The sequence below is a fragment of the Aulonocara stuartgranti genome, assembly GCF_965226115.1.
Source record: "Aulonocara stuartgranti genome assembly, chromosome: 23".
Taxonomy (NCBI): Eukaryota; Metazoa; Chordata; class Actinopteri; order Cichliformes; family Cichlidae; genus Aulonocara; species Aulonocara stuartgranti.
In genome coordinates, this window is record NC_138958.1 from 51110593 (window position 1) to 51124149 (window position 13557).

Here is a 13557-nt window from a genome sequence, read left to right on the forward strand (position 1 = left end):
GTGTGGAAGACTTGACTGGCCTTCACAGAGGCGAGCCAAATCTTCTCGTCCAACGTCAGTGTCTGTCCACACAAATGCACTTCTGGAAGAAAGGTCAAAAATACCCATAAACAAAAGGCAAAGAGTTGGCCGGCATCATGTTAAACCCTGTGGTTACGAATGAATGTCACTCATGTTCATCCCTGTAGCTTATAATTAAAATTGTGTGTGTGTGTGTGGGGGGGGGGGCAGTTTCTTAACAAAAGCATTTCTGCTCTGAACTGGAAGAAAAAACCCTGAGTAGAAGCTCACATCAAGACAATAGCTCGGTTCACAGTAGCATCGCTCAGCTAACATGCTAACAGCACATTTGAGTTACTCACCCCCTCCCTTGCTGTGCTGAATCATAGCATAAGCGAATCACTCAGGACTCTCTAACCCCCTCCCTCCTGGCTCACAGCTCAAACGAGTTGAACGAATCACTCACTCACTCACCCCCTCCCTTCCTGTTACGAATCACTCACTCACCCCCTCCCTCCTGGCTCACAGCTTCTTCTTCTTCTTGGTTGGCAACCAATGTTAAGGCGCATTACCGCCCCCTGGCTCACAGCTCAGTGGACATTAAGATGAGAAAATATTATATTTAACACAATTAAGGAAAATACCAATAAAATAAAAATAAATAAATGTTCCCTTTAGAATTTTTTTTGCTCTTTTTTGCTCTAAAGAAAATAGTTGTTTTCTTTTACAATCATACATCATGTCATACAGTGAAAGAAAGTGGTTGAATTTTTACTCTTTTATCTATGTCTTCTTCAACAGAACAACTAAAAAAGTGTTATCTGACCTCGCCTGAAGCAACAAGTCAAATCATCATCATCATCATCATCATCATCATCATCATCATCATCATCATCTTTATTTATAAAGCACTTTAAAACAACCACAGCTGACACAAAGTGCTGTACATTGGAACTGTAAAATAAAATTACCTGAGATATAAATAAAAAACAAATAAAAGAAGAGTGAAATCATTAATTAAATAACTACTGCATTAAAAAAGAAACTAAGTCTCACTGAGGTTAAAAGCCAAGGAATAAAAGTGGGTTTTAAGACGTGATTTAAAAGTGGACAGTGAAGGGGCCTCTCTAACATGCATGGGCAAATTATTCCATAATTTTGGAGCCACAATAGAGAAGGCCCTGTCCCCTCTGAGCTTCCTCCTGGATCTCGGTACCTCCAGGAGCAGCTGGTCAGCTGACCTGAGAGACCGACAGGGTATGTGGGGATGAAGAAGCTCAGAGAGGTAAGGTGGGGCAAGACTGTGTAGGCATTTAAAAACAAACATAAGAATTTTAAAATTAACTCTAAAAGACACAGGCAGCCAGTGCAGAGAGGCCAGCACAGGGGTTATATGCTCTCTTTTTCGAGTTCCTGTTAGGAGTCGTGCAGCCGCATTTTGAACCAGCTGCAGACGTGAGAGCAATAACTGACTGACCCCCACATAAAGTGAGTTACAGTAGTCCAGGCGGGAAGAAATAAAAGCATGGATCACTGTTTCAAGGTGCTGCCTTGAAAGAAAAGATTTTAGTCTTGCCAGTCGCCTTAAATGATAAAAACTGGACTTCACCACTGCTCTGATTTGGTTGTCCAATTTAAAATCACTGTCCAACTTAAAACCAAGGTCAGTAACAACAGATTTAAAATAGACTTCCAGGGATCCTAAAACAACAGAGGAGGACTCACAGGGACCACTGGGTCCAAACACCAACACTTCTGTTTTCTTTTTATTAAAATTTAAAAAGTTTCGAGCCAACCAAGCTTTAATGTCATCTAGACATGTCAAGAGAGGTTTTATGGAGATGGCATCCTTGCGTTTTAGTGTCAAATAAATTTGGCAGTCATCGGCATAACAGTGAAATGAGACCCCATGCCTTCTAAGGATAGAACCCAGAGGCAGTAGATACAGAGAAAAGAGCAGTGGCCCTAAAATTGAGCCCTGTGGGACACCACATGACAGAGGAGCAGAAGACAATTCGTAACCGAGAAGGCTGACAGAGAAAGTTCTATCTGACAAATAAGACCTAAACCAATTGAGTGCAGTGCCACCAATACCCACTACATCATGTAATCGAGAAATTAAAATATTGTGGTCTACTGTGTCAAAGGCAGCAGTTAGGTCAAGCAAGACAAGAACAACATGGTTACCAGAATCACATGCCAGAAGGATGTCATTAAAAACCCTTAGTAATGCAGATTCTGTGCTGTGAAGGGTTTTAAAACCTGACTGAAAAACCTCAAAGATTCCATTTTCATCTAGAAAATCTTTCAGTTGACTAAAAACAATTTTCTCTAAAACCTTGGAGACTAAAGGCAGCTTGGAAATAGGCCTATAGTTCGCTAAAACTGTGTGATCAAGGCCAGGTTTCTTAAGCAGTGGCTGTACTACTGCATGTTTGAAATTTGCAGGAACCAGCCATGCTAGCAGCCTCAGAGAACAACACCAAGGAGGAGGCCTCATCTAAAGTATAGCTGTTGTATGAAGGCTTGTGTGTTCTCTCACCACAAATTATTTAAATATTAAATACTAAAAATGACAACTTTGTTTGCTCAAAAGCTCCCAGTCAAAGTGGATGCTGTATAACAGAGTTACAATCTGAACAGTTCATCTTATGTGGATGCAAAATGCCCTGCTGCTTATTCAAAAAAAAGTTTAAGTTGGCTGGAAGATAACTTCTCTCATCTGAACTGACAGCAGCATAGTGATGAGAAACTATCGGTTGATGTCAGCAGACAAAAGAAAAACATCACCAAGAAAACGGCGTGAGTTCGATCAAATAATTTAAAAAGTGAAACTGAAGATACAGATTACAGGAAGCAGAATATTACCAGGAAAAGTATTTACTGGTATGTGCGAGTTATAGAAAAAAGGATTTTAACAGTATTTGACATGATAATTTAAATGGCATCCTCCAGAATTTATCCAAAAGTTTTTCACTTGGAAAGTTGTGACACCGTTAATCTAATGTAAATGCAATTCAAAGCTGAAAGTCAAGTTTAGATTATCCAATATACACAACCGCCTGGGGTAACCATGCTGTACAGAATGTAACAAATACTTAAAAGTAATCAGTTTCACTAATCTAAAATGACAGGCATCTTTGTGAGGATGAAAAGGTCACAACAGCCACATATGCAAGTATAGAAAGAAGAAAGAAAGAAAAGAAAGTTTGAACACAATAAAGAATATCTTTGTGATTTTGTCGTTATTTTTGCTTCTGCACTTAAATGTATTATGATATTAAATGTGTTTTCCAGTGGTGATAATGCTACATCTATAATGCTTTACAGCTTATTCAAAAAGATTTTGACGACACAAACATGACTGCTTGGGTATGAATGAAGTAATTATGAGCACTAGGTTGTAACAGTTGAGAGATAAGTAACAGACAGCTCTGCTCTGTGAATTATTCAAAGTCACTGAGTCAATGCCACATCTGCATCTCACATACGACTTGTTGTACATTGTGTTTTAAAGTGTAAAACACCACCTGAAATGGTTAGAGAACAGCTTGTTGTTGGATGTGATCATGAACACATGATCTTTTTTTTATCCATTGTGCTTCAGACAGTTACATAATACACAACATTTTCTCTAATTTGCAACAATGGACTTCGTTTAAACTGACATAAAAATGCTGAAATAAATGTGCCTTTAAACTGGCAGGTGCACAAAAACATGTTAAAGGAAACTCTATAATGATACTTATAATCTTCATGCAGCAATAAAAACATGACACTGTAGCATGTGTAAAAGGACAAACAGCGCCCTCTGCAGCTTGTAGAAGGAAGTGCCCAAGCGGTCTCCCATCCAAGTAGAAAGAGATTTTCATATCGGGAGTGTTCAGCATGCATGAGGCATGTCAGTCATCACTATAAGAACCACGGAGTGTTTTATGTCCATAGAAATACATGACGTAACTCTGAATACAAACACACAACAACAACAACAATAATAATAATAAAAAGAAGAAGAACAAGACTGTATAGCAGGGCTCTTATCCAGGAAGGGAGATCAACAAACTCAAAAGAAACTCCGAATTGATAAACGCTGAGCGTCCAGAACAGCTGATCAGAGTTAGTTTAATCAACTCTGAGTATGCCCACCCTGAGGTAAGCACGTGCGTGATACCATTTTTTTTTTTAACCCAATCCAAAATCCAAAAGCCTATGATTCACCATGGAAACCGGGCAGAGAAAACGCTCGGCTTACTTCACCCCACTTGAAATAGATATTCTGCTGAGTGTATATGGAGAGTACGAACACATTTTTAGCAAGAAAGGCAACACGGCTGCAGCAGCAAAGGAGAGAGAACTGGCGTGGGAGAGAATTGCAGCGCGTGTAAATGCGTGAGTTGAAACGGTAAATACTAGTCAATACAATCCTGAGATGCATTTACAGGCGAATTTTTACTCATAATTTTAATTAAGGTGCAATACGGGAACAAAAAGGACTTGGCAGCAGCTGAAAATGAAATATAAAAACATAGTTCAAACAGGTAAGGCCCACTTTTTCTTTTGTATATGAGTCCATAAATGTTTTTTTAAACCCACAGGCCTAATATCCTGCTCAGATTAACATATGGCTTCAATTTAGCTAACAGAAAGAAGGCAGAGGCTCGCAAAGTGGTTGAAGGGGCACCTCCATCCATGCTGATGGAGGCAGAACAGTTTTCCAAGAGTAAGGATACTGGATGCCCGGTGGCTGAGCCCGTCACCCCACAGAGCGCAAGTGTCTGCATAAAATGTAATTATTTATAGCACACACATACATGAAATTTGAATATGTGGGATGAAATTCTCATTTCCTTCCTTTTTATAAACATAACCAAGTAAATTTTAGTGCCAACAGTTTAAGTGTTAAAGTGAATGAAAATTTAATGAATTACTGAGTGAAGTAAAAGGCAAAGCATAAAGGTTCAAATGCAACAAACAAACCAAAAATCGAATTCATTTATATCTCTTTAAAAAATAACTAAAAAGAAGCAATACTTCAGGAACCATCACACCCAGACTCTTTGGCCACGTCTGACCAAAGTACATAGTGAGTTATACTACAAATTACAATTCACAAGTGTTTGAAATGGGATCATTTCTGTCTGCATTGTCTCAACTAAAGGTTCAGTACATTTGGTGAAACAGTAGCTAAATTTCTTCATCAGCAGTGCAGTACTGATCCTTGTTACTAGTATTAGCTTGGACATGCATTTTCCATAATGTCTTTATTACTTAGGAATGCTGTTCCCTGCTGACTTATTCATAATGCCATCATGTGCTATAACACATCTGCATATTTATTTCAACAGTTGCTGATGGCCTTGATGAGACTCCTACTTCAGCAGAAGCATTTCCATCCCTTCCATCTGTAAGTAGGTGACTGAGTGCTCCTGAGATATTTCTAAAGAAAGGTTTCTAAAACAGAATGTTGCTCTTCATCACAGGAAGCAGACGAAGATGACGATAAGGATACATTATCTGCTGAGATAGAACCAGATAGACCTAGTGAGGTACACACCATGACAGTAGAGGTATGTTTTAGTCGTGTGTTCTTGTATTTGAAATGTGCAGTGAAGTGATGACGATGACTGGAAAACAACCTTCATATTCATGTTTTTATCTTTTAAATTAACAGAGCAAGGCCGAACATTATCAAGAGGAAGCTCCATCAACTACCCCAGCACATATTAACACAGTGAGACGTTCAATGCCATTCTGCATTTTCATAGCTTTATTTAAACTGCACCATGCATACATTTCAAGCCATTCTTACATTTTACAGTTACCAGTTAAAGAAATTTACAAAATGCACCTCATCCAAACAATGACAAAAACTGACAAAGAAATCACATACTTGGATCGTCAGATTAGAAAGACAGATCTGGAAATTGAATTACTGGAGCACCAGCTAGAGGTGGGTAACATGTTACAGGTGGTTACTCTCAGATAAATCCACAAATGATAATGGCTGGTTTTGTATTTGTAGGAAATAAAGAAGAACAAATAAAATGTTGAATAAAGAGTCCTGATTTATCCTCTGGGGGTGGGGTAAACTAATCTGAAAAACGATTTTAGCAAATGGTTTCTCTGACAGCTCTTGCATCATGAACATTTTCAGGGTGAACAGGATCCTCTTCCCCAGGTTCATCCAGTCATATGGCAGGGTGCTGCTAAGAGAGGCAATATTATGGAGAACAACACATGCCACAATGATGTCGCATGTTCTCTCTGATGATACCTTGAGTCTATGCAGGCACTGGAACCAGGATTTGAATATTCCTAGAGTCATGTCCACCCAGAGATGGGGAAGTTTAATTACAGCAGCTACAATCCCAAGTATAATCATGAAGTATAACTGAAGGATTTGTACATCAGTCACCTGCTGTGCTACAGAATTCCTCTTTAATACTCCTTCTTACCTTACGAGATTTCTTATTTGGAATACTACAAAATTTTGTAGCTCATGTGTAAGAGAAAAGTAAATCTTTCTAACTGGTGCATAGTTTGTGTCATAAAGGAAACCCCTGATGGTGACAAAGCAAATTGCCACACAAAGAGGTTAGTCTGATGTGAAAAGCACGACCTCGCTGTGTTATATTTGATATGTATAGGGTTGGAGCAAAATGTTCGTAATGGAGACATTCAACGAGATGCTCATCTGGGAATGAAAAAAACTTCTAATCAGGGTGTCACGCACAGAGATCTGAAAGATCTTCCGGGGATGGTGACACTATATAGGCAGCGATTTTATACCTGTTAATCTCTAAGATAGATCTTAATCTGCTCTGGCGCAGGTTTGGTTCAAGGCAGGCATGTGCAATAGTGCAACTTCTGGTACTGATCGGATGCTAAGTAATTACATGGCCGGTACCAATACCGATATTTTGATCTTACAAAGGCAGCTTATGTCTGGGTGAGCAGTGCGTCATGACTTATGAGATTAATCATCAAGTTACAAATTCTTAACACATTTTAATGAGCACCAAATCACTGTTAACACAACAAAACACACCTCAGGTTTTCAGGTTTTTTTGAAACTGGGGTTTTTGGAGACCTGAAATGTAAACATACCTGTCTCTTAAGGAGTTTGTGTTAACTTCCATTGTTTAAAAGCGAGGCTATAAATAAAATAGATGTGACAGTCAGTGCAAAAAAGTTCTGACATTTTTCACAGTACAGCTACAGTGGGCTACATACTGGACATAGAGGACTGAAACAAAATATCAGCCCTGTTATGCTAGTATCGACCCAATACGTGTTGGTATGGATACAATAGACTTTGTTTTAACTGAAATAAGCAGTATTTGTTTTGATCTGCTCACCTCTGATTCACAGCATAAGTTACCATGGGGATTTAGTCCTGTGAGAAGTGAACCCCCTTCATAGTATAGGTAACCCTGAAGTTACCTACATAAGACAAAATCCTGCTTTGTAGTTTAAGCTTCTGCTCCGGTATCAGGTTATATTTGTTTCGATCTGCTCGCCTCTAATTCACAGCATAGCTTACCATGGTGATTAAGCCAGGTAAAACTTTCATACTACTGAAAGCTCAGATTTAAAGCTCAATACAGCCAAGCTGACTTTGCTCTGTACTTCAACGCATCTGTCCAGTTTTTTTTCTTTTCTTTTCCATCATGGACTGTATGGTTTCATACAGTTGTGTTTTTCACGAGAGACCCCTGAAGGCCACACTGATTGGAATCTCGGAGCAGCTGAGAGACAAGCACACTGAGCCCGGAGAGCGACGGGAAATGGTTTTGGAAACAGCGGCGTGTTATGAAAGCAGCCGGGAAAGCGCGTACCTGCAGGTGTTATACTTATAGCTGCCTGCCACAGGTAAGTTTCACTCCGCCACAGTGGTAACTCTGCTAGCTGATGGGAAGAAGCTGTTAACTCCCAAGTGAGACCCTAAACTGTACTATTCACAAATGTGTAGTTTTATTTTAGTACATTTAAAAAGTTGTTTTACCTCGAAAATCTGTAATTTGTCACATTTCTTGTACGCAAACGGTTTTACTCCACAAATGAGCTGAACAGTCATGTTTTCAGCAGTCTAAGTAGTTTGCCCTCGGGTTATTCTTCTGTTTTTTCGTTTACATAAAGCACTGAGTGGTTTTTCTCCCCCTGAGCCTTACTTTCTGTGGAGAACTTGGCATGCCACAAGAAACAGGCAAATTAGTTAACGGTGTCCAGAAATCTTTTTATTACTTTTCTGTGTCAGTTGTTATTTGCTTGTTTCCAGGGTAGAGTCATCAATATATTTTTGCTTTGTGTTACGAAATGGACATTCCTGCTGCTTTGCTATCATCTTAGCTAACTGACCTTAGTCATAGAGGCTATAAAATGGAGAGAATGGAACGAATCGCTCTTTGGGTGTAGGACCTTGTTGCATTGACCGTCTGCTGACATTTGGCCATGAACCTAAGAGCCTCACTGCTGCTATTACCCCCACCCTCTGATGAACCCCACGCACCCTATGCATTGCTATAGCATGTTTCATTATTTGCAGGGTATTGTGAATGACTCTAGTATGTGTGCTTTGAACTCCACTATCATATTAGACATTCTTTAAATCCATAGGGAGCAATCCATTCTAATATTGAACTGCTGAAAGCTTGCATCATAAAGAGACCTTAGTTTAAGAGGCAGTTCTTGGAGCAGCTTGAGCTGAATTCAGTAGGTTGTAATTACTTGTGCAGTTGTGATAATGCTCAAAATGATTTATGAAGGAAAATCTCATCATCTAGTGTCTGTTGTTTGTTTTGATAGTCTTCAGTAGTGATCTGGTCCCTGTACTAAAGACTGAGTTCATCATACCCAGGGTGCCATTCTGTTATCTGGCTTCTCTTTAGTGTAACATCAACAATCAGCGGGAACAGGCACACAGTGCTGGTTATCAGATTGCTAAGTTAACCCAATCACAAAAATGAAGTTTACTGGCAGCAGAATTGACGATAAAATTATGCTATAGTAAAGATATGAAACTGTTACGCCCAATACAGACCGAAAATAACACTGCTGCTGCAGACACACCAGCTGAGTGAGAGAAAAAGCAGTTTACAGTAGTTTAGTATTAAAAGAAACCAGAATAAACACGTAGGCTTAGTCTGCATTCAAAGGCATTTTTAAATCTGCTTGGAAGACCCACTTTTTCTGTGTGGCGTTTGACCAAGTGTGAAATTTTATTGTTTTATTTTATTGTGTCAATCCATGTTTTTGTGTCTTGCACTTTAAAAAAAAATAAAAAAATTCTTATATATAATTGTAACTGTTTGGTGCTTTATAAATAAAACCTGGCTCAGCTTTGTATCTTTAGTTCATCTATCCACCAGATTTCTGTGGTCACAGGAAAGATAACTTCACCAGCTCAAAGTTCAAACTCATAATCTGATTACAGAATACCTGCACGTTGTTAACGTAGGAAACATCGGAACTTTTGTGATTCTGTTTACTCTTAATTTCTTAGTTTTGATTCCCCTTCTGTGATTTGCTTTGCTTTTGCGCACACTTTTTTTTTTCATAATTTCCCAGGTTTTTGCCAACAATAATGCTCAAAAGTCACAGTTTAAAACAAAACAACTGTCTGGTTCACAACAAACAACTATTCAGACTGGTACTCTGCTGGGCCCCAGCAATTAGAAACTGAACAAAACACTTCAGTGTATGGAGGATGTTTGTGTCGTTGGAGAAACTGTAAAATCTGATTTATTTTTATTCACACCTGTGAGATACATTATCAAACTTAAACTCTAAACAGGGACAAAGATACAGTGACTTGTGTTGATCAGATTTAAATTCAAACTACAATATTGTCATAAATCATAAAGTAAATGTTCACCATTCTAGAAGCAATAAATAAAATGAGCCACAACTCACTGAGTTGTTTTTGTTATTTTTAAATTAAGTATTAATAATATTGTTGGTAGAGCCTCTGTCATCTCATTAACTCCACTTTTACTCTCCCTCTCTGCATGCAGCAGGTTTAAAGGTTGTCCTGAATGAAATGGCAGAAGGGTACGACTGGTTCACCAACCAAAGAAAATCTCCACCTGCTTCCTATTCCCCTCTTTCATGTCATGACAGCGGCTCCATCCAAAAATGTCTGCCAGTGAAAACTCTGCAGCCTTTCTCGAATGATGGTAAAATTGAGCATGACGAAGACTCTGGGGGCCGTCAGTTGAATGAGGGTCCTTCGCCTCATTTGTATGAGGAACTTTTCTGTGCCGGTCAAACTTCCATCCCTCTGGGCCATCTGGCCAGTGCCCTCATGACCTCGTCTGGGCTGAAGACTGATGTGGTGAAACAAGGTTACCTGGGGAAGCTGGAGCGGAACCACAAGAGATATTTTGTCCTCAGAGCAGGGAGTCACACTGGGCCGAGCCGACTCGAGTGGTACAAGAGCCAGGAGAAGTTCATGGCAAAGGAGAAGTCTTCTGGCAAAGCTGCGCTGTTTGGGTCGAGCAAACAAGGGTCTGTAAAAGTGACTTTATATGTGAAGCATATGACACAGCACCCTCAAATTGATGTTTTTTAGTAGTTTCTTTATAAATCTCTAAATAATAATACAGTTAAAAATATTTCAACTATTAGCAGGTAGTCCTAAATTTAAAAAGTATGATACTCAAAACATGTGTCCAAAAATAGGTGTGTTTGTAGAGGGTTTATAGGATGTATGTCTTTCATTTTCATCTGAAGAAGCATTAAAATCTAACTGTATTTAATTCCCCAGAGTGATTTACTTGCGGTGCTGTCTTGGCGTGAGCCGGATTGCCAGTTCCCGGAAAGGCCACACTGTGGCGTTGTATCCCAAGGATCAGACCATGGTGCTGGTGATGGAGGACCAGAAGGAGCAGGAGGATTGGTATGTAGCCCTTAAGAAACTGATGGAGGAAGAGCAAAACGATGAAGAGTATGGCGAAGGGGCTGATGAAGATGATGATGGCTATTGCACTCTGCCCCCTGCTGCTTTCTTTAAAGAGGTTAGAGCACTTTTCGGTTGTAGTTAAGATCATAAGCAGTTGATTAAATATACTGAATTTAATAACATCTTGATCAAAGCGAGTAGCTTCCCTGATACTCAGAATCAATCAGAAATGGCAAATATGACAACCTTATTCTCAATAGGACACATTTATGCCACACAAGTGCTGTACCTCCTTCAAAAAGAAACCTAATCTAATGATTAAACATAAAAAAGGACTGTGCAGAATTCATATTTTCATCAGATGGCTGCTTTGACACCCTCAGTCAATTCAAAATAGTAATTAAAAAAACCTCCCAGCTGTCTTGCTCCAACCTGTTTCTGTCACATTGTCTAAGGTTTGGCCCATTACGGTGAAGCCCAGAGGTCTGGGTAGTTCCAAGTCCCTCACTGGTGAGAATCGGCTCTGCCTCACAGCAACATCTCTGATCTTGGTGAGAGTGGGTGCAGGAAATGATTTGCCATCCGTCACGATACCTTTGTTGAGCGTTCGCCGCTTTGGCCACTTGGAGGGCTTGTTCTACTTGGAGCTCGGCAGGTCTGCACCAAATGGTCCTGGAGAGATTTGGATGGAAACAAATGACCAAGGTAATTAAACAAACAAAAAATGTTGTGTTGAGGCCTGACTGGACAAAAGTAAAGAGTGTGACTCATCCTGGTGTATATGTTCTTTACAGGAAACAGAATACTGGCCCAGCATATTCACGAGGCAGTTCGGGAGGCAGTTCGGGCACTAAGAGTTCTTCCAGAGTTGAGCTGCTCTCCAGTCTCCAGTCAGAGTCAGAATAAAGGCCTTCTGGCCTCAAAACGCTGCAGACCTAAATACAGAAACAGAATGGTGAATGTAAGACCACAGCGTCCCTTAGTCTTGTTCCCCAGAAGTCCTGACATACAGACTAGTCCTGCACAGTCTTGTGTAAAGCCCCTCGAACCAGACGAAACAAATCCTGAATCGTCTCCAAGCTCGAGCTTTAATTTCAGCCCTTGCAGATCTCAGAATAGGTCCATTTCTGAAACTTGGAGTGACATGGAAATGAAGATGGACCAATGTGATGCCGCAGCCTGTGAGATGCAGGAGTCCGTTGACGACAGGGAGGGACTGGGATACATGGTCATGTCCCCTCATGTTAGCCGCAGCTCATCTGTGTTATCTCATGATGACTATGTTACCATGGCAAGCCCACATAAAAATAGCCAGCCAGCTTACTCGTCATCCTCTGCTTCTCTGCAGACATCATTCATCAGGCAAGTCTTTTTCTTACCTATATTGGTACTAGTAGAATATATGATCTTGAAACAATGGCTGAAATACTTTTGACAGAGGGTACCGCAAATAAAAATGTCAGAATTGATCAACATGTTTTTTGTTTTGTTGTTTTGGTTCACCTTGGCTGCCAGTTGTGTAATTTCTAGAGTAAAACTTTTGTCGTTTTAGCTCCTCCTCTGACAGCAGCTCTCCCCTGGACCCGCCTCATCATCTGACCAATGAGCACAGTCAGCCACACTGGCTGATGACACCAGCCCAACAGTCAAAAATGGATGCTGACCAATCGCAGATGAGCATCAGTTGCTCCACCGAACCACAAGTTGATACAAAGCAGGAAGGCAGTAAAAGCTCAGCACAGACTGGAGTCACTTCTCCTTTAGGGGGCATTGATGGGTCCGACCTGAAAATTCCATTTGTCACATTTGGATCAGGCTGTAGTGGGCCGATCCAGGCTAGTTTCAACTTGGATACAGATCAGTCTAGTCAATTCCAAGCTGTACCAGGCCAGTCTAGTATTAGAAGATGCTGGCTGTCATTGCTTCTGCCTGCTTGCCTTCAAGCTGAGGACGCATCCTGAGTGTTTGTAATGATTTAATGTTTTGTTTGAATCTCAGTAGTGTAAAGAAAAGCTGATTATTTATAGGTCACTTTACAAATGAAAAACGTGAAAATTAAAAGAAATATTTCAGTGAGATTGTTGCTGACACTTGTTGCACTTGATCACTTGCAGTCGTTGCACATGAAAAGAGAAGCTGGGACTAACGTCTTTACACAGTTTAGTAATGAGTATACTTTTGAGAAAAATAAAGTTGTTGTTTTACAGTTTGTCTGTAAAAGCGCACAGTGTGCCTCTTTTTGTCAGTGGGTGTTGTTTTGGGGGGTTTCTTCTGCTTGGAGTCTTGTTGTTTCGTGGAGGAAAAAAATTGTTAAATAAAATGACATAAATTGAGTTTTTCTAAAAGTTTTTCTTCCCCTGTTTGGTAAAAAATTGTAAATGCCAGTTGATAAAATGCAAGTGATGCATTATATCTAATCCGTCTGTTAACACGTCACTAACTGTTCTCTAGCAAGACTTTAACACAACATATTAAAACTATATTTAAACTGTAGGGAATTAAGTGTTGAGTGGCCGGTGACTGTTAAGCTTATTTCTAGCTTCAAAATAGATTTTTAATATGCTACCATGTCGATGGATTTGTGAACATGTATATCATATGCACAACTGTGTGTGGCCTATCTCCATTCAAATAAAGTGTAGTACTCTACAATACTC

General features: G+C 39.8%; 2 protein-coding genes across 3 annotated transcripts; both read left to right on the forward strand.

Moving 5' to 3' along the window:
* The first annotated feature begins 3871 nt into the window (after positions 1-3871).
* LOC309700002 (uncharacterized protein) lies at positions 3872-7798 on the forward strand. The gene is made up of 7 exons (XM_082523321.1): positions 3872-4389; positions 4471-4538; positions 4637-4786; positions 5346-5404; positions 5481-5567; positions 5672-5731; positions 7712-7798. Exons 1-7 carry the CDS (start codon positions 4220-4222, stop codon positions 7766-7768), a joined length of 651 nt encoding a protein of 216 aa, XP_082379447.1. The 5' UTR covers positions 3872-4219; the 3' UTR covers positions 7769-7798.
* Positions 7746-13233, forward strand: LOC309700001 (uncharacterized protein). Of its 2 annotated transcripts, none has more exons than XM_082523319.1 (6): positions 7746-7872; positions 10014-10506; positions 10766-11015; positions 11356-11605; positions 11695-12262; positions 12453-13233. In XM_082523319.1, exons 2-6 carry the CDS (start codon positions 10040-10042, stop codon positions 12859-12861), a joined length of 1944 nt encoding a protein of 647 aa, XP_082379445.1. In that variant the 5' UTR covers positions 7746-7872; positions 10014-10039; the 3' UTR covers positions 12862-13233. The 2 variants fall into 2 exon arrangements, with proteins under 2 accessions (XP_082379445.1, XP_082379446.1); XM_082523320.1 differs by having other exon boundaries at positions 10017-10506.
* Positions 13234-13557: the final 324 nt, after the last annotated feature.